The sequence below is a fragment of the Chaetodon auriga genome, chromosome 9 (assembly GCF_051107435.1).
Source record: "Chaetodon auriga isolate fChaAug3 chromosome 9, fChaAug3.hap1, whole genome shotgun sequence".
Taxonomy (NCBI): Eukaryota; Metazoa; Chordata; class Actinopteri; order Chaetodontiformes; family Chaetodontidae; genus Chaetodon; species Chaetodon auriga.
Window position 1 is genome coordinate 9,051,698 of NC_135082.1, and position 21,095 is coordinate 9,072,792.

The 21,095-nt window shown below is 43.5% G+C and overlaps 1 protein-coding gene across 1 annotated transcript in view; it reads right to left on the reverse strand.

Moving 5' to 3' along the window:
• tenm1 (teneurin transmembrane protein 1) overlaps positions 1-21,095 on the reverse strand; it is a 163,966-nt gene that overhangs the window by 5,891 nt on the left and 136,980 nt on the right. The window contains exons 23-34 of the mRNA XM_076739613.1: positions 16,833-16,987; positions 14,730-14,813; positions 14,037-14,231; positions 11,469-11,556; positions 9,651-9,847; positions 8,755-9,068; positions 7,929-8,101; positions 6,080-6,324; positions 5,000-5,293; positions 3,510-3,754; positions 2,629-2,771; positions 449-660 (exon numbers count right to left, since the gene is read on the reverse strand). Coding sequence (XP_076595728.1) covers positions 449-660; positions 2,629-2,771; positions 3,510-3,754; positions 5,000-5,293; positions 6,080-6,324; positions 7,929-8,101; positions 8,755-9,068; positions 9,651-9,847; positions 11,469-11,556; positions 14,037-14,231; positions 14,730-14,813; positions 16,833-16,987 — 2,345 coding nt within the window. The remainder of the gene's footprint in view (positions 1-448; positions 661-2,628; positions 2,772-3,509; positions 3,755-4,999; positions 5,294-6,079; positions 6,325-7,928; positions 8,102-8,754; positions 9,069-9,650; positions 9,848-11,468; positions 11,557-14,036; positions 14,232-14,729; positions 14,814-16,832; positions 16,988-21,095) is intronic.

Genomic DNA, 21,095 nt, shown 5'->3' on the forward strand with positions numbered 1-21,095 from the left:
ACCAAGCACGTATGTGAAGATTTGGGAGTGAGAACGTTTTGATTATTCACTCATTAGCTTTGTTTTGGTCTCCACCAACTTCTGAAGGAACTATCTTTTGTAGCTCTTTAGCTGTTCACCAACTAGTCGCTAACTTCATCAGTCTGCTGTTTAGTTCTGTGCCGTTAACGTACAGTGGGTTTAGCAGCATTTGCTATTGCGGTTGATTAGAGCTGTGAGAATGAAACAGAACAATTAAGCTTAGGCCATGAAACCAAAACAAAGAGCTGAAAGATGGTAGACCACTTCGTAGAGCTACGTGATAATTCTTACACACAGTCATTTGATCCATTGCTAAAGTGTAAAAATCTTTAGCGCAGCTTTAAGACAATATCACATGGCACATGGGGCTACATTGATAACGGTATCCTAACTTGTGCGTAATTTTAGTTGAAAATATTCTGCCCACCTGATTGAGGTCATAAAAGATGACGCTGAATTTGCCAAATTGCTCGACGCGTCCCGATACATCCACGTAACGGTACAGATCAATGGGTAGAGGGGTCTCATTGATGACTGCCTGCATGCTCGTCACTCTGAAGTTGTTGTAGCTGTAGTCAAACCTGGCGTTGACCAAGCCTTCCTCGCTAAAGCGGAAGATTTGCCGACTTGTCAGGGGACCTATGCAGAGCAAACAGAACGATATTTAAGCTTCAGAATCACACATTAGCATGCACACGAAGTACACACCTTCATACCACACATGCATTTGCCCACACGGCCCTCACAGTTGGCCATCATGCTACACTTACAAGCCTGGCTAATTAATTCAAATCATGGACTAATTCAACATCATTAACACAGACACACGCAGTGCAATCCATTCAATCTTAACTATCCCCACACCTCTATGGCATTTCCAGTGGTGACCTTTAATATGGAGAGATAATGAAATCTAAAGACAATAGCCATGATGGGCCAATGTGCTCCTTAATGTCAGAACATCAACTTTAACAACACCATTCATCACCTCTGCTGCTCGCTACTACAGCTCATCCTCCATTTGGAAAAAGGCCTGCTAATGAAACACCATTATGGTGCTATTTGAGATGACTCTGATTGCAGTTAAAATGACTAAGTGTCTTGCTTTGGAGACTGTAGAGAGCTGGATCAGCATTACATCTTCTATTTTTATTTTCTGTGGAATGTTGATTCTAAACCTGCGCTAATGGGAAAATGGCAGAAGCACTGAGAGTGATGTGGAGGCTTTTCTACAGCCCTAGGGAACTCGCAGTCTGTTCGTCTCGCTTCTCTAGCTGTCACTTCCCCAAGCTGTCATCTTTCCCTCTCCCTTTCTGTTCCTTTTCTCCCTCACCTACCTCTCTATATCCCCATCTCTCCTTTTTTTTGGTCCCTACTCTTCCTTGTGTCCTCTCAAGGGACAATTACTACTATCTCTCCTCTCTCCAAGGCTCCGTTTGTTCTGCTGAAATGAGATCAGTTAAAGGAAGGTGAGAGTCTATTCACAGTGAGGGCAAAGCGATAAACACACACACACACACACACACACACACACACACACACACACACACACACAGAGCCGCGTTTCCTTCGCTTCAGAGGACATTATATTGACTTACATTCATTTCTTGGAGACTTACTCTAACCATAACCTTTACCCTAACCTTATCCTAAATGGGGATTTGTATTTTGTTCTCATGCAGAAGGTAAGTCCGCACAATTTGACTGTGTAAATAGCTTTATGTCTCCACAACATGAGTAATATACGTACACACACACACACACAAACACACACAGAGCTGTGGCTCGCAGATTACTGACACCTGATTATGGTGAGCCAATCACAAAGCTATGTGAGGTGAACCAGCAGCAGAGATGAGAGGGCTGTCACCCTGCAAAGACTGCTACTTGAGGCAACTGGTGAACCGTACTAACAATGACGGAATCCAAATGGATCTACTGCCACAGCTAAAGGGGCCCATTGATGGTCATGCCATTACAGGGTAATACTGCAATTTATGAAGTGCAATGTCTTTCTAACTAATTTTCCAAATCAGAAGTGAAACAATTGTCATGTTATTAGGGTAATAATGGATGGCCTCCAGTAAGACTTCGTGATTTTCCTCCCCAGCTTATTTTTTTTATTATAAACTCAGGCAGAGGTTCACATGCAGAGAGGCAACACAGCAGTATATTCACACGTCGCCCACCGCATATTTGCCAATATTTATACATTCACGTGTTAACTTTGATCAGGCAGTCTGGTTGTGGAGGTGGGGAAGAGATAGCACGGCTCACAGCCCAGGGGGTGGTCTCAAATCTACAGCTGTGGTAGACCACAATCTCTTCCACTTGAGCGCGCTCAGCCCTATTCACACATCTAACTGTGGCCGCTTCAGTCTCAGATGAAATAGCGTCACGGCTGAGTCAAAGGCAGACTACAGAGTTTGATACCACTCAAGAAATCTGGCTCAAGATGCAGTCCTGACACAGAACAGATGCTTTGAGTTTCACCCATTAGCTCATTTTATGTTGAGATAGAACCTTGCACACTCGTTGCACATTGTCCATATTTTAAATTTTGCGGCTGTCGGACTGTTTAGCATGTATGCGCATGTGTATATGTACCTGTCTGTCTGTATCGTATGGAGCTTATGAAGCCATTATGGGTGAGATGAATGGTCTTGACAGTGCCAGAGGCGTCGTCATAAGTGAAGGTCACCAGGGTGGAGTCATAAACCACCTCCGAGAGCCGCGCTGCTGGTGTATACCTTGAAAAAAGGAGCAAAATGAACAAAAGAACAATTTATAGAATCGGGGATGAATTAGTAAAATGTGTCAAAGGTGTGGAGTAAAACTGTGTCTAAGAAATGTACAGTAAAACATTTGAAATTCAATATAAATAAACAAGCTGAGCCTCATGAATAATACAAAGATCCCTTTTGGCTATTAAGGAACAAGTTGCATCATCCTTCAACATTCCATCAAAATCAGACCGGCTGCTGTGGCAGTTATGGCCTTTCAAATCTTAAAAATGGGGCCGTTTATTATACTGTAGTGTCCCCATCGAGCCAATAAGTATTAAAAATGTTAAATGCCAGAACGCTGCCCGAATCAGTCCTCCAACTTTCATCAAAATCAGATCAGTGGTGTCTGACATAGTATGATGATAAAAACTTGACCTTTAATCAGTCTCCCCATTAGTCCAATCAGTATAATTTGTAAGGACAGCTGCATGTGCGTGAGGCACGTTTAGTATCAGCTAGGTTTCAAGCTGTAATAGGGCTTTTAAATTTCTGAGATTAGCCTTTAATTATTGCACCTTCATCAAGCCAATCAGTGTTATGTTTTTATGTGGCTGACTGTCGTGCCAAGATGCATAATACCTCCCAGTTTCATCAAAATCAAACCAGTGCTGTTGCCAATGTCACCTCTTCCACACTGCATTGCCTCCCCAAATGAGCTGATAAAACCAACAGCCAGTAATATTTCTGTCATCTGTGTCCTACCTGTAGATGACACTGCGTCCTGTTCCCAGGTACTGAGTCCTCAGCAGCCGCCCATCCAGGGTGTAGTCCTGCATGAAGGAGGACTGGCTGTCAGGAGGAGTGTATATGTTCCTGTAGTAACCAATGGACAGGAGCGACTGCAGCGAGTGCTTCACCATGCTGGGCATCGTCACCGCAACCAGACGGTCCGTTTGGTCGTATTCAAAGACGTAGCGCCGCTGGCTGTGCAGGAGCAGCATAATGGACTGCAGGAAACACAGACAGATGCACAGCAGAGTTATTACAGTGTAGCTCTTTGGCCTGAAGAGCTTTTTCTTTCTCCGTCTGCTGTATTTTTTCATTTTCAATGTCATTCGGTGAAAACTTTGCATCACCAAAACGTCTGCACTTCAAAAGCAACCATGGTTTCAGCTTGAGGACCATTGATTTTTCAGTTGATCACTGAAGGCTATTTAATTCCTAAAACTTCGGTAAAACAAAAAGAAAAAAACAAAAAAAAGACACCACGAGTGGATCTCTGACAACGGCAACAATGTTGTTCAGGGTTTCCTTTTGATTTTACCTCTCAGGAATGCTTCAGAAACCCGTCTGCACACCTGTAGCTATGTGGACTGTCTGAACTGCAGTAAAACAATGTTGTGTAAAAATACTTTACTATTCAACTGTAATGTGTAATATCAATGTATTAATAATACATGCAGGTATTATTAATTCCTAGATGGTTCTGTAACGTAAGCTCATTTACACTCTAATTTTGTCTTAGACCAAAAGCTGACACTAAATATATTTCAGGCTGTACCATTCCATTAAATATTTCAATTAATTTCAAGGACGGAAATTATAGCTTCTGGTAGCTCCCAGCTTTGTCACACACTTAAAGGAACACACCTCTTTGGATGTTTTATTCCATTTACTAAGAATTACATGAACTGTACATTACTTCTGATAATTTTTCAAAGCAGGTGAGTGTTTACTGTAAAACCCCGCTTTCAGGAAACCACTGCTGTCTTTTCTTTTCACTGCACTCTTGCTTGAGTTATGTAATCTATCACAATGCACATCTTGTCTGATTTTACTGCTCTCAAAGCGATGGTGCTGTTGTGCAGTCAAGCATCTATATACGCAGATTAATTTAAAAAGTCTGTACAATAAGTGAACTTTGAAAAAAACAGAAGGCAGACATTATCTCTCTGCAATGTTACAATGTACAGACACCAACGGCTGTCTCAAAAGTATGAAAGACACATTAAACATAGGTGGTAAATTCCTGCTTTCATCTCACATAACACGCATACTTTAAGCGTTAGTTTTGGTTTCAGATAGCTGTGAAAACCTTGAAGCAGCAAACAAAGGAAGAGCAGAAATGTTAGGTTTCTGCTAACAGCACAGACAAAAACAAACGGCAGTGAAGCCATCAAACAAATCTCAGTATTACACAGAGAAAAACGGTCTGTCACATTCCCCCATAACATGTTTTTTACATCTCTTACTCTGTCGGCATATGTGTAGCTCCAGATCTTGCCGTTGACCCAGGCTCTGGACATCACCCTGTCGTTCTCGTACTCCAGCCGTTCAGACCATTCTCCGCGGTGGATGGCTGACAACAGTCCCCCACCAGAATAGCTGATGTTTACTTCAGTGTATTTGCTACTGGGGGACCAGACCACGGGCCTGCCCAGCGAGTCGTACTGGATATGGAGGGTGAACTTCCTGTGGTCATCGTAGATTTTCCCTACTCTGGTGCTCTGATCAAAGTCTATGGACAGCAGGTTCCTGTTATGTGCCTGAAAAGAAAATCAGTAAAATGTCAACTAGAGGGAGGATAAAATAAAAGTTTTAAATTCTATTAATAATCATGAATTCTAAAGAAGGCCACAGACATGCAAATATAAATGAAGTGGCATGTCTGCGACAAGCCGAGATTTCATTAGTTTAGATAAATTAATTGTGACATTTAGAGCAAACTGGACCTGCATAATAACAATCAAATGCCTTGTTAAAAAGTGAAAAACCAAGTCCTGGGGATTGCTAATTAATTAGCGCATATCAGACCAAATTTTCTATTTCATAAAATAATGTGTTGGTGAGGTGTTCTGTCTGTGCCAAGGAAAAAGAGAGGAGGTGTAGCAGTCGGCGTATGCTCTGTGGAAAGTACAGCTAACAGGTTCCGAGTCATTTGACTTATCAGCTTGCTCCCACTGACGTTATCAATCAGTCAAAACATCTAACATGTTGCGTAACAGCAAAATGTACCAGCGCTCAAACGGCTCTCCAGTTTGGCACAAAACAAATGTATGATCCACCAAACAGGACGCACTCAGAAGTGACAGTTTTGAGGAAGAGTATGAAGGTCAGATTGCACAACAATTGCTTGACTCGGCGCACTTCTAAGATGTGGCTGAGGTGATGTAGTTTGACCTATTCACACAGGTTTCCATGGTATTTGGCTGTGTTGAGATGTTTATCAAGTTCCTACTGCACTGCGAGCTTTTGTGTAGTACTGACTTCAGAAGGCTAGGTTTGCTATATCATCTGACAGCTGAAGAACAGGTTAGTGATGAGTGTTTTACCCTGAGCCTGCGTTCATAAGTGCTGTAGTTAGTCTTGCTCTGCTCCTTCCTCTGCCTCCACTCGATCAGGCTGGGGGCGTGGTCTCCAGGCAGGCTGATGTTACAGCGGCTGGCCGTGGGACTGACTCCTCCGCCGACACCCCCGGGGAGGAGGGGCTCAGTGCTGAGTGACAGCTCCATCCCGCTCGCCAGTGTCACAAGGAAAGAGCCGTCAGCGCTGACTCTGTATGAACTCTGAGCGTGGTCTTGGAGGGGTGGGGTGGGGTGGGGTGGGGGGGGTCGTATGGGTGGGTCACACACGTACAGAGACGCATACAAACATACAAAACCACACATGCACACAATGATGCAAATACGCAGCAACAGACGAAAAAAAGTGTGAAAAACCATCAGTCGCTGTCCCTCAAAAAGCAGTCTTAAGAAAAATCAGACTGCAGCAGACTGCATGAAAGCCATGAATACAAGTCTGGCTTTTAGTATATGTGTGTTTTATTATCTGAGCTGATATCTTTAGAAAACCTCAATCCATTGAAAAAAAGAGACAGATGGACAGATAGTGAGAGAGAGCAATAAAAGAGGAAGAAAGAGAGCTAAAGAAAGAGAGAAAAAGGGGTGGAAGAGGAGGGCTGCCTGGCCACGACAGTTTTTCACACATTGCAAAAGGTTTCTCAGAAGCTGCTGCTCCATCTCTATATGTGCGCAGGATTTCATGCAGCACTTACACATGCCACTATCACTTTGTCTCGTTCACTCATCGTTTCCAACTTCTATTTAATAAAAAAATCTAAATAAATATATAAAAATATTAAACTTCAAAAATGTACAATAATAAAATAATCATAAAATGACATATTAATCATAAAACTTAACACAGCTAATAAACTGGATAGTAACTTCTATTCCCTCCACCATCATAAAACCTCTTCCTGTACATATGGTTATTGTTGCCTCAGAGGCAGGAAAAGACACAATGAATTCATGGGTGGTGAAAGTAATGTGTGTGTGTGTGTGTGTGTGTGTGTGTGTGTGTGTGTGTGTGTGTGTACTGGGGGGGGACACTCTAAAATAGGGGGTCATTCCAACTCTTCCCTGGCAGCTCTGTCACACTGTAGCAGTGTGCGCATGCATTTGTGTGTGTTGGAGCAGCTTTTCTCTCCCTGCAGTCCTGTCATTGTGACAACTGCTAGAAAGCAATTAAAGGGATGACATGAGAAGAAACTGCTCCCATGAGCGGCTTCTCCACTCCACACTCATTTTCTCCTCTTTTCATCTCTGCCCTCTTTCCCATTTGTTTTTTCCCGCGGCCATTAAGACTTTTCACACGTCAGTCGGATCTGCCTCTTTTTTGTAAATAAAAAAACAGCTCCATTTTTTTTTTTCACTGCCCATTAGTCTGGTTATGTAAAGGGGTCATACCAGAATCACATGTCAATTATTCATGGGAAGGAATAAATCCTTTTTCAAAGCTGTGAATCTCCTGCGTGCAGCTGATGAAGAAGGAGAAACGCGGGTCAGTGTGTCTGACCCGACCAGAATAACAGCCATGTTATTGCAGTTTGCTGGTCATAAATGTTTAAACAGCGCTATAACCTTACAGTCTGGCCTCTGTACACATTTGTGTATGGTTTCTTCCGCTGTAGTCCCCCCCCAGATGAGTCATAAGCGGCCTTGCACTGCATTGCACACTTTGTGGTGAACTACATGGGGGTCTGTGCACTGTGGTGAGAATAATTGTTCCTACATATCAACCAGTGAATACATGGGGACGCTATATTTGTGGCCTAATGTTTATGTTCCTACACACTGATGAGGAGCGAATGAAGACACACATCACGCCATGATGCCATACCTTGTCTGAACGTGTAGATGGTGTCACTGGCAGACAGGTTGGTGCTGGCGACGAAGTTCTCACGGTTGGATACCTCAACCTCCACCCGTGACCAGCGCTCCAGGTTGCTGTGGAAACCACTCACCTCACCAGTGGGGAGAGTGATGTTGGTCACACGGCCCTCACTGTTGTACCTTGTTGAATAAACCACAAAGACAGTGATATACAAGCGCAAACACATGCAGATAATGCTCGTAGACAAATGAAAGCAGCCATACGCACAGAGACGCACGTATGGACTCTCGCGACACTCTGTTTTCCCGTCTCGTGCACAAACATCAGCACAGAGAGAGCGTCAGTTATGATTTATACGTATAATTATCCAGCTGTGGAATTTGGGACAGAGACTCAGTCGGCAGCAGTGAATAATTCACACAGATGTGCTTTTGTGTGTGCACTGCATGTGTGATGCTAAACGTGTGAGATCAAAGTGTTGCAGAGACATCCTTCTGCTAATCAGTCACTTAAGCAAAGACAAAACCGGAAAATTAAAAAAAAAAAAAGCCTGTCCAGCTTTCCACAGTGATGCACTAGGCACCACCAGATGGCACTCACATTTCACACCGCAAACATAAACTCCAGCTCACATTAGTATACATGCACAAATACGCAATCCCCTGTCCACACACGCACTCAGAGTCGAGTGAGCAAGCACGACTGAAGGAGGGGAAAGAAAGAAAGAATGACAGAAAAAAGCAAAAAATAAAGAGAAAGAAAAAACACAGAAAGAAGGAAACTGAAGGAAAAAACAAACAATACTGTGATATACTGAATACTGTGGACTCACTCATAAACAGTGGTCCAACTGTTTTCATCACTCTTGGTTGCGAGAAGACCTGTGTTGCCATGGTAAGTGATGTGGGCGATGTCATGGCCTTGGGCTGACACCTTCCTAAGTGTTCCGCTGTTGCTAAGAGACAGCCAGTACACCTGTCCGCCAGGTAGCGCCAACCAGAGAGGCACTCCATGAGCGTCTCTCTTCACCTGGAGCCCATGGCCGTCGCGACACGTCAGTCCAGACAACTGGCCGTCCGTGTCGTAGGAGAAGTTGTACAGGTGGTGGCCTGTGATCAGGTGTTTGGTGTACATGTGAGAGCCATTCTGTCACGGATAAAAAGAGGCAGACAGCTGTCAGGATTGGGCTGCAGCCGCTATTGTAATCTTTTCTAGGTTCTCAGTGACTACTAGCTACTGTAGTTTCACATTAGAAAAGTATTTAATTGTGTCACACCACTGAAACATCAACAATGTGTCAGCTAGCAAAGACTTGAAAAGCATTTAACCCAACAGGAAGTCATCATAGCATCGCAGGATGTAGGAAAACTTCCAAAAATAAATTAATCTTCGTGAATGTAAATGTTTTACTTTGGTTTACTTATACATGCATACATGAAGAAACATGTGTTAGTACTGTTGTAATGTGTTGTACCGCCTTTCAGAATGAGATGTAAATATCTGATGATGCTAACCTAGCTGACGTTATTTGGTCACTTGGCTTTTTTACCATGAATTGGTGTAAGTCATATTGTGTTATCTTTGTGTAGTGTTAATAATGAAAATTCATGAACACTGGGACAGCAAAGATGTACACACAAAGATCTTGTCCTCATTCTGACAGAGACAAAGGTATAGTACTAAAGTATCTGGATATTTCACATTCAGTGTTCTATAGGCACAATGTACCTGGCTGAAGAGATAGAGCTCCTGGTCCAGTGGGGAACTGATCTCTACCAGACCGGCTGGGCCGGGCTGAGGCTGGTTGGGGCTGACGGCTCTGATCCGGATGTTGCCCAGATCAGCAATATACAAGGTGCCATTGGGGGCCACGGCCAGAGAGGAGGGGGCTTTGAGACGAGCGTCGCGGGCGTAGCCTCCGTCTCCTGATAAGAGAAACAAGAAGACCCAATTTCAATGAGAACTCTTTATCGACGAAATGGCAAGAGTGAAGGCGCCCTCGGTTATAAACACACTGAGCAATACAAATTATTCTTTAGAGAAAGAGAGAAGTCGCAACTGGTGCACACAAGATTTAAAAATATGATGATCCCATGGTGCCGCTTAAGCGTTTATCTGTTCGGCTCAGGACTTGGGCTTGTTGGCATAACGTAGCTTCCCAATGGAGTTGGTATGACCACCTTGATAGTGACCTCAGCCTTATCAGACGGTGGTTGTGGGTGACTGAATACGTTCAGATGTCTTTGGTAGCACAGCGGGATAATAGCCGGGTGAAGCCCTTTAGATGCTGTCAGCGGCAGGCCTGGGGCCTCTGATGAGTCTGTGCAGGCAGCAGGGTGGCAGTTTATCTCTTTACAGCACGCACATTATGTGTGTGCGTGTGTATATTTTCGTGCGCGTGTGTTCGTGTCTGTTTGTATTTGCGAGTGTGTGCTCACATATGTTGCGCATGTTCAAAGACACTGCGTGAGTGTCTACGGTGGAGGGATGGAAACGGAAAGCCTCTGAAGAGAGTAATCATCTGTTAACAGCAAGACATGATTGAAAATATGCAAAGTACAACCCAAGAAATAGGGATGGTTACAGCCCATTGGCTTGTGGCATGGGAGAGACACTTCCCTCCATTTTGAATAGAAAAGCGACTGATTTTTATGAGCAGAATTAAATGATAAAATCACATCCTCTGACACTTACAATGAAAGCATGGCCTAACTGTCAAAAGAACATCTGCTTATTTGTTTGGCCCTTTCCCTCTTCCCTTTATTACATTTCAGGTGCCCTGCCATGATACACCAACCAGTTAAAACCTTCAGCGGCTACACGAGAGCTTCTCCTTTTGCCTGTAATTTGAATGGATTTGAAAGGTTTCTCTCAAGCTGCTTCTTACTGAAATTTAGCTGGAGGTTTTGGTGAAGAAGCCCCTCCATGAATACCAATGCGTCCCCCACACACACACACACGCTGTGTCTATACCCTTTTGTATAGCCAACACACACATTCACACAGTCAAATTATGCTCACTTACTTTTCCATTGTGACATCGTAGTCATTTCTTTCCTGGATATTGTCATGTTCACATAAACGTCATTATCATAATTTTTTGTATTATTTTCCAGGGAGAGTCAAAACAGCCCTTCTTAGATATTAAAATTCCATCTGAATTAAACAATTTAGACACATTCAAGATGAGGAGAAAACAGTGGAGGAGACAGACAAGAGAGAAAATGTTCTTCTCAAGCTCTGCTAATAAAATCACCGGCCAACAGGGAAACACAGGCTGCAACATTTAATCACTCACTATCAAGACACAGTGACTACTTCAATTCCTTTAAGTGTGTCAAAGTTTTGAAAGCGCTCTTGTTTTGTTTCCTTTGTCACCTCTGAAACAGGCCAAGTGTATGATCTCATCTGGTTTTTAAGTACATCCTGTTTTCATACTGTAATCCCATCAGATATAATGTCATACTCTCATATTACATAACCCTACATGCACATAGTGTGTGTGTGTGTGTGTGTGTGTGTGTGTGTGTGTGCCTGATGACCCACCAGAGAAGCAGTCACAGTTGGGGTCTATCTTACAGTCACAGTCCGTGGGGGCTCCGGAGATAACAGATATCTCCCCGTTTGTCGACACCTGCGAAGTGTTCAGAAACGTCACACGTGGCTCCAACATGACGTGGAAGATTATTGTTCAACACAAGATAATGGTCAACAACAGCTTTTGTAATGTCTAATCACCTCTACAAACAAGATAATGATGGCATTTCACAAACACCTGAGCTGGAAATACAAATTCAAAGACATTAAAATGAAATAAGAGGACAATGTGTTTGGCTGTGTTTGTCTACTGATACTTGAATCAAACAATCTGAGGTGATATCTCTCAGACACCTTTTTTTTTATTTATTTTTTTTTTGAAGAAAAAACAAAAGAATCATGAGCCTTCAGTGTTTGGCCTAAATGGGACTTTGTTGCAAATTAAACTGCTGCAGTGCTGCTGGCAGCAGCCTTATATTCAATGTACAGACATGAGGGTGGTATCTGATGCCTCTTCTCATCTAACACTTGGCAAGAAAATCAAAATGTTGAACTATTGCTTTGAAAAATGAATGACTTCAGTCTGTATTTATCAAGCATCACAGAGTAGAAAATCAATCCTAACCGGCCGAAAAACTCGGCGCATTTTGTCCTACAGTAATTGTCGGCTCAGAAGTAAAAGCATTTCATCGTCCCAGGAAAATACTGATATGTCCTCCAGAATTTAGGAGACCTGCAGAGTTGTGGTGCAGGTGGTGAAGTATAGAAAGTAGAGTTTCTTTGTTTAAAATAATGACCAGCTTGTTAAGAGACACTGACTGGATTTAAAGGTCTTGCGACTTGTATGCTGGAAAGGCTCCAACTTTCAAAACATGCCCACTTCACAGAAAACAAGTTCTTGCAATTTGCGCTTAATTGAAAACAAACACAGCCACAACAGAGCTGATTTGGGATGTAATTATTATAATTTTAATGCACCTCAAAGCTCCAATATCATGCATATTCAATAACTTCCCTGCCTCTATGCAAGATTAACAATAAAATTCAACACATATTGGTTATGCGTGTGTGGTGCTTGATGTTACGGCCAAATGTTTGGGTGTGTGTGTGACAGACAGACGTGCCTGGACCATGAGAGCAGTGCCAAGGCTTCGCCTAAATGCTGGCTGTGATCAAGGCATGTTCACATTTCATACGCCTTATCATACAGGGAAAAAAAACAAAAACGCTAAACAGCACAAGATGCAGCTGCTGTTTCATTTACCATGAAATGAGGCAGTTAATCTGTGTGTCATTTTATTTATCAGTTTAAAATACATTGTCAGTCCATACCTGCGTGCAGCTAGTTTGTCTTACAAGTGACACAATTGTCTGCTCTTAATTTAGTCCTTCCTGCATCACATTGTATCAGCCTGTCAGGTTCTTGAATGTGCTGATTGCACATCAGAACCGCGGAGAAAATCTGCAGCACATCATCATCAATTTTATTTTCCGGTTCAGTGTCACAACGCTGCTTCATTCATTCTCAGAGGGAAACTTCCACTTGTTGCTGAGAGTGTGTGTTTGTCGCAACCATCATGAATAACTCTCATGACTTACTCTGAGGCTTTTTGTTCTGGTTTTGACTAGTTTTTGGGCCCGGAAATACCAAACATAAAATAGGTGTGACATATACAGAAAGAAAGACTTATTTTCATTGCCCTATCAAGCACGGTTGTCCAGTCGCTATCAAAAAGGCATTTTATGTTCCTGTCTGCCTCCACATGGACTCAGCATGGTGCTGCTGACCACAAAGGGACTATTGATTGAGTCCAGCGGGCAATATCTTTGTAGTGCTGGTGCCCAAATGCTGCAGGCCTGTGATAACATGCTGCTAGCTAATGGAGCTAATGGACCAAAAAGTGTTTGTCCTTAAATGAAAACAGGCTTTTAGAGTTTTTGGATACATCAGAGTTTTGTACGTTTGTATGAGGTGGATTCTGAACCCCTTCTTGCTGCACAGCATCTGTGACCACAGCAGGCAACCTGACCACGGTGGAACTCATGATGCAGCAAGTGTGAAGGTAGATTTGCATCATATGGCCAGATGGATTGCTGGTGCCTGTTGCTACTGAGATGCCTTTTCCTGTTTGTCATTCTTGCTCGAGATGTAAAAGACATTCTTGTCTTGCTCGGTGATCATTCACAAAGACATACAGCAGTTGGACGCTTGTCCAGAATTTAGCAAGAAGGACACAGTTGCAGATATTGGATGGTGTACTAAAAAACAATAAGGTGTAATGAATTGATGGTCACAGTAAAACAACATCAGTGACGCAGTATAGAGCAACATATTTATACTTTGGATCAGTAAATCTTTAACTTGATTATAAATAAATCAAAAAATGAAATGGATAACACTTCAACATGAGGAAGGTTGTGGTTTTAAGGGTGAGAGCTTCCTGTAAAAATGGATCAGCTCAGTTGATTTTAATGACATTCAATCCATCATTGGTAGCTGCCCTACAAAGCCCAATCAGAGCACGCTTGGCTAAAAATAGGTTGAAAGTAACTCGATATTTGTAGTGACAGAGTGACCTGTTGGATGCGGTTGATTCGCCTCTCATCAGTCTCCGCGATGAACAGTGTGCCCAGGTGGGACAGCGCGATGGCCTTGGCAGCCTCCAGGGTGGCGCGCACTGCGGCCCATCTCACCAGGTGGTGGTCAATACCTGGAACCTGGCAATGGATGGGGCGGCCCGCCACAATACGCACCTGAAGATTTTCTGATACCTGATATGAAAAAAATACAGCATCACGTATACACTATGCAAAAGAGAAAAAAGTAAATAATTACACCTGACAATCAGCCACTGACAATGCATCTTCGTTGATCCAGTACATCAAACACCAAACCTAAACCTGCCTCATCTAATGACTCATTAAGTTTTTACGAGACACACACTCCAAAGGGCAATTCATTACATTTATGAGAACAAGTGTTTGGGTAATAAGCAAAACCTGAGTGATATTTTCTTAAAAACAACTTCCGCAGAGACTGTTGATAGCATGCTATTTTTTTTAACAAGGTGCTCTTTTCCTGTCTTTTATGTTAGCAGCCTCACTCGCTCTAAATGGACCTTAAGTGACAGCACTGCAATTTGTGAGAAATGTTTCATTACGCTTTCTCCCTCTGCCACACATTGGGCCAACGGCTCACAAAAAAACATGAGATTGAATAGGAGACGGCTTCGAAATTCATTCACAACCATGTTTTGTGTGTGTCTCTACCTGTAGGACAATGTTGTTGTCCAAGATGTAGAGAGAGTTGTCCAACGGGTTGATGGCCAGGTCTGTCGGCCATTCCAGACGCACCTGTTGAATGACACACACACACACACGCATACAAACACAGCCCATACATACAGTGACTGTATTTCTATCAAAAATTGGAACAAAAGAACAAGAAAGCCTTGGAGGGTATCGCCCACAAGAGTCAGTTACAGGTGATACAAATAATATCTCCTTAATAACATAGCATTAGGCCTCCTGACCCTCCCTGCTCATGCAAAGGTCAGCTGCGGGCAGGGAGCCTTCCCCGTGTTTATTCAAGACTCACACCGGCTCGCCTCGGCACTGTTCCAAATGTCAGCCAATAACCATGATCGCCGCCTGCTCAAATAGCGCACCATGCCTGCTAACACTGGGGGGGTCAAAGACCTACACTCACGCAAAGCCACCCACATCACTGTATATCTCGCACAAACAAACACTCCAGCTGTGAGCTATGGAGACGAGGCGGCACGTCTGAGGGATCAGTGAGGTGATTGATGACTCTGACGATGGATTGGTAAATAAATGGATCATGTTAAATTGCCACTGACATGTCCAATTATAGGCTCTGTCAAATGAGAGAGAAGAGGGTTCACTGTGAAATCCCATTTTAAGAGGTGGAGAGATTCATCAAGCAGGACTCACTCTGTCCGGAGCCAAAGACTGCTCATGATATTGAACTTTGTGGTGATGGCAGGCTGAGCCATTTATTTTCTTGGTGTGTTTACTTTGCATTAAGTTTTGGTTCTGAATGACGCTGTCGGTACTGGTTCCGGTGAAATATATGTGTGGGTAGGCACTAAAATAGTTCAGAATATTGCTCCATATATTAGCTATTCCTTGTCAAGATTTTAATCATGGGGTGGTGTACAGAGGGCTGTGGTTACAGGACTACCTGTTGCTGTGAGTTTTGATCACAGCTGCACTCGTGAAAAAGAAACGGCTGAAGCTTGGTAGCGCCCCCGTGCACAGGGGTGTGCAGGAGCTGCCAATGACTCAGCAGGTGCTGACACAAGAGAAAAGTGTGGTGTTGTGGGAATTAGTGCCAAAGTTAGCAAGCAAGGCAAACTAGCATCCACGTTCTCTGTGAATGTTGGTTAGCTTCTGCTTTTCAGGTGGATCCTGGAAGGGATGGCAGGCTAAAATTGCAAACAGTTGATAGCCAATGCTACTGTATGTGGGCTTGTTGAAAGAAGGAGGAAAAAAGAGGAGATGAAGCTTTACGTCTTTATCCACAGAAGATGGAAAAATGAGCACAACAGCTGCTGTAGCATTATAGGATATATTTCCTTATACAAAGTGTGAGCAAATCAAATTTCAGCTTGACTCTGAAGTAAAAACTAAAGCCTAACCCTTGGCTGTTCATTTTGCATATATTCCCGCAGTGATGTTTGTCTCAGCGTGGCTACAGAAGCTTCCATCAATACTGACGACACATTGAGGTCACAGCAGTTTCTAAGAACAAACACAGATGGAGGATGAATGCGAATGGACGCGATCAGATGTGCTGCAGAGGCCGATAACTAACAAACAGAGGGATCGTGAGGTAACCGGCCCCTTTAAAGACATGCAAGAGCACCTCTGGGAATTCACCTGGGCTGAACACGCATATTCACACACACATACATGTACATACACAGGCACTTGCATCCCGATGTGTGGGCAGAGATCCCTCTATAAAGCCAGCAGTTCATCTATAATTCATCTTCTGCTCTAATAGGCCTGATATAAGTCAGCAGTGTGATCTGAAGGCTGGCTGATCAAACCTGTGCAGCAGCTATCTTTGGTCTCTACCACACTGTCTCTCTCTCAAAAACACACACATAAGAAGACAGAAAGAGCTTCTCTTGGTAGAGGCCTGACAAAACTTGACAAAACAATCGCTGTCTATAAGACAACAACAAAGAAACTTTAATTAGTCAAACAAATGCAGGAGTCATATTTCTAAAGATTATCTAAACAAGACTGAAATGATGAGGATGGAGCTTGTTTCGAAGCTTGCCCAGAACATGTCTCTAGCTTTCTACCAGCTATTTAAACTCGACTGCATTATTAGCTTACCTGGCTGATGTCCATGCGTGCATCACAGCTTAGCGGCTGCGTCGACATCAGTCCATTTGAGCCAATCACAGTGGAGAGCAAACCCCTCTCATTAATCTTCTGAATGGTGGTGCCATCAACGAAGTAGACAACACCTCTTTTATCCACTGCAATACCTGGGTGGGTGAGAGAGAGAGGCGGAATGAGCTTTTGGAGATGACAGAGAAATCGAGTGGGGGTGAGAGAACAAAAAGGAAAAAAGGAGAAAAAATGTGAAAGAGTGTGTGTGTGAGAGAGAGAGAGAGAGAGAGAGAGAGAGAGAGAGAGAGAGAGAGAGAGAGAGAGAGAGAGAGAGGACAAGGGATGCAGAGCAGTGAGTAAGGGAGAGAAGTAAAGTGGGGAGAGGAGAGGGCTTCGGAGAGACATCCAACTCAGTTAGAAATTCAGCTCAGCAAGCGGCTGTCTTATCAAAGGCACTGCACCACAGAAATGTAATTATATTTCCATTCCAGAGCCCACTAAAGGGATTAGAACAATGCAACTGGAGGAAGAAGTTATTTGTCACATTAGATGTGAGCGGGGTGCCGCAGTGAACTTTTGACATTTGGTGCTTGCGAACGTGCGTTATAAATGTGCATCCATGAATCAAACGCACATGTGAATGTCTGCATGTGAGCGTCCGCTTGCCTTGCATTCACACAGCACGTGTGAACACATGCTTGGCGAATGTGTTTTGCTACCTGCAGCATATGCTTGAACTCTCCTTGCCGTGGAGCTCTGCAGCAGACAGTGAGCTGAGAGAGCGGTCCAGGTATTAAAGGTCAGGGCAGGCTATGAATCATCTGTTATGGATGAGGAGCGACCTTCATCCCCACCTCATCTCCATACAGAGAATGGCCCTTTGACTCAGCTCCTCTGCAATAATATTCCACAACTCAACCCTCACCTCTCATACCTTATGCCACCAATTTTCCTTGATTGCTTTCACTTAACATCCAGGACAATCAGCCGTATTTCAGTATTCCTGCCCACCACCTCCAACACATATGACTCAATGTGTTTATGGTTTATCATTAAGTCATGTCAAGTTTTTGTATTTATGCTTTATCTCAAGCACGCTTTGAAGGATTTCATAGAGACGAAGTCTACTTATATGTAACCAAGGCACAATCAATCACAGTACAAGAAGGTGTGATACAATATGCAGGAAGGAAACCATTAAAAAAACAAACACATGGAAGACAGCAGCATGGCGAAAGAATAGAAACAGCGCTCACTACTATTTGATTATTCTCTTTATCGATGCATTATTTGTTTAGTTCTAAAGGTTATATTGATTTTTTGGGCAGTTTGTGGGCAGCTGACTAAAATGAAATCACAAAATTGGCAAATTTTCACTCTACAAAGTTATTATGACAAATGCATTGCCTGCTGACACATGCTACTGTTGCTGCTGAAACAGAGCAACATCAACATTCACGAGGAGTCATGTTTCTGGCCACCTGATCAATGTAAATCTAAGTTCCACTCTTAATTTAGCTCTGCTGTGGGTCTCAGCCAACCGCTGAGGGAAATATCTTGCTCTCAGCTGCTAAATGCAACCGCAATGTCCACCAGCTAGTCCCTAACTTTGTTAGTATGTCATCTGCTGCTGTGCAGGTAGAATACAGCGGCTTTAGCAGAGCGTTTTCACTGAGAACAGCTGCCTGCTGCGTGTGGAAACAAGGTTGATAAGAGCTGTGAGAGTGAACCAGAACATTAGCGCTGCGCATCATAAAACTGAAATAATAAGATGAATGAAAGATGCAAAAACACTTGATAGAGCTGAGGGGAGGTGCTGCATGCTGCAGAGTTGGGTGATGGTCCTGTGTGGATTCATCACTATTAGCGACCCCTTTCGCATTACACATTTTCATTTAAGCCGTTGTTTCTGTAAAAATATTGATTATTGCAGCTTTAAAATGTCACAAAATAGTGAACGATGCGCATCAAAAGGTTATATCTTCAAATCTCTTTGTGTCCAACAGAGAAAAGCAGAGGAGAATGTTTTCTTTACTAAATGACTTAAACAATTCATTGATTATCAGAACTGCTACTGATTCCATAAATGTCGGTCAATCCATTTCTTTGGTTAAAAAGGTCTTACTGACACATTTTGGTTCCTTCCCAGCACCCCACCTCCCCCCAAAACCATTCAATGATGATGTGATCTGACCATGCACAAGTGCCAGCACATCATAATGAAAGTGGACAATGGAGCGACACCATCAGTATGCAGTACAGCTCCGACTCCTCCTCCCTCATTCAGTCATCTTGTCCCATTTTCCCTTGATTTTTATTCTGGTTTTGTCGATCTTCCTCCTTTCAAACTCTGTCACAGTGGATTATGTGGGGATGTGTCTGTGCTCACTTTCTGAGCCTCGGATAGAAATCGCCACCGCTCTTTTCCCCAGGCAGCACTAAGGTCTCATCCTCCTTGACATACAATAGCTTTCTTTCCGTGTGATTTCATTCAACATGTGCACACAAACCCACATGCAAACACAGCACGCCGCCGCCACCACAACTAGATTCATAAATGCCCTCAAACCGAGCAACCCTGGGCTGACCCTGTGAGTCATAAATCGTGCAGGTGGGAAGGGGGGGTGGAGAGGAGGAGGGCCAGGGTCAGTGTGTTTCCTCCAGAGGCCAGAAGGTGAACTGCAGAGCTCTCCCTCCTGGCCCCTTCATCATCCCTCTGACACAGACAGATTACACCACCCATGCAGCCTCATCCCCACGCCACCTACACCTTTCCAGTCCTCTTCTAGCTTCCTTGCGCTCTCCATCCACCCTAACTTGATCTTCCTCTGCTCTCTTTTTGCTCCCCCTTCCCTGCTCTTCTTTTTTCTTGTTGCCCTTTGCTTTGTTTCTGTTGTTGTGCTCCCTCTATCTTGACCTGTGTGTTATAAATGCTAATCAAATCAGTGCCTTCTGACCCTTCAATAATGTCTGGGCCCTGTTTTCTTCTGTTCAGCCCGTTTTATTTCTTCCTTCCGTTCCTCTCGGCCTTGCCATTTCTCCTCCTGTCACCTGGCATTATGCAGGAGGGACGTCTCAACCCACAGCGCAGCCTACTTTGGTTTGAAACTCTGCACATTCTCCCATCCTCGGATCCTTCCTACTTTGCTTTCACTTTCGCACCTATTCCTCCTCCTAGCACCCGAAACCTGTCCCTAATCTTAGAGCTCATAAATCCTGCACAAGGACATGACGAGGCAGCCAGGACTCTCTCTCAATACTGATTTCTGTTCTCTGCTGCTCTGTCCCTGGATATTACTCTTTCTCCTCATCCTTTGGTTCTATTGACTTCTATCCTATATTCCCTTTATTCTTTCTTTCTTTCTTGCCTTTGTTTGTGCTTTTCCGACAGCCTTGGTACGCACGCTCAGGATCTGCATGTCTTATGTTCGCACAAGCAGCTTCTAAATAGCTGCCAATCTATCATCAACAATAAATAGAGGATCGGGCTGACTTATTCATCCTCACATAAGCACGACAATGAAAAACGGTTGCTATTATTGCTTGGCATTGGCAAAGGGATTTACGCCAGTTTATGTGTTGTTTAAGAGTATTTCACCATGTTTATTGAAAAGGCGGCAGATTAGTCCACATTCTCCTTGTCAGGGGCTGGATTTCCTGCTGTTGTGGGTAAAGCTGTATGCTGCGTTAAGGGAATTTAGAGCCCATTCGTATAGCCAGTGGATACTCACAAGACATCAAAAGATTTACCGTTTCTCCCTGGGTGGACCTGGCACTCTGATACCCATGTTTAGAAGCTGGCAGACACACCAGTGGAAAAATAATTGAGATAAATCTCAACTCCAGAGGGAGATGGACATTTGGCTAAAGTTGGGACTGAATTTTATCATCAAACAAAAGTGAATTAGACTTCGTTGCATTGACCTTGGAAAAACAGAGGGAAAAGAGAGAAGAGGAGCGAAGGAGAGGATGATAAAGTGATGCTTTTCACATTCAGCTCAGATTTAGTGAGAAAATGCAGCCAAAGAGAAAAAGACAGACAGTGCCAAAAGAGGTGTGAAAAGAGGAGAGAGGTGGTGAAGAGACAAAGGGACATGATGAGGAATTGCTTCAATTAACCATTACAGGCCAATCACTTTCAATCAAACAATCTCTTTGTTCTCTGTCCTTGTCAAAAGAATATCAGTTATAAAGGCCCCCCGTGGCATTGCAATACAATCCAATCTGATTAATGCCTTGGAGAGGGGTCTTGGAGAGCATCAG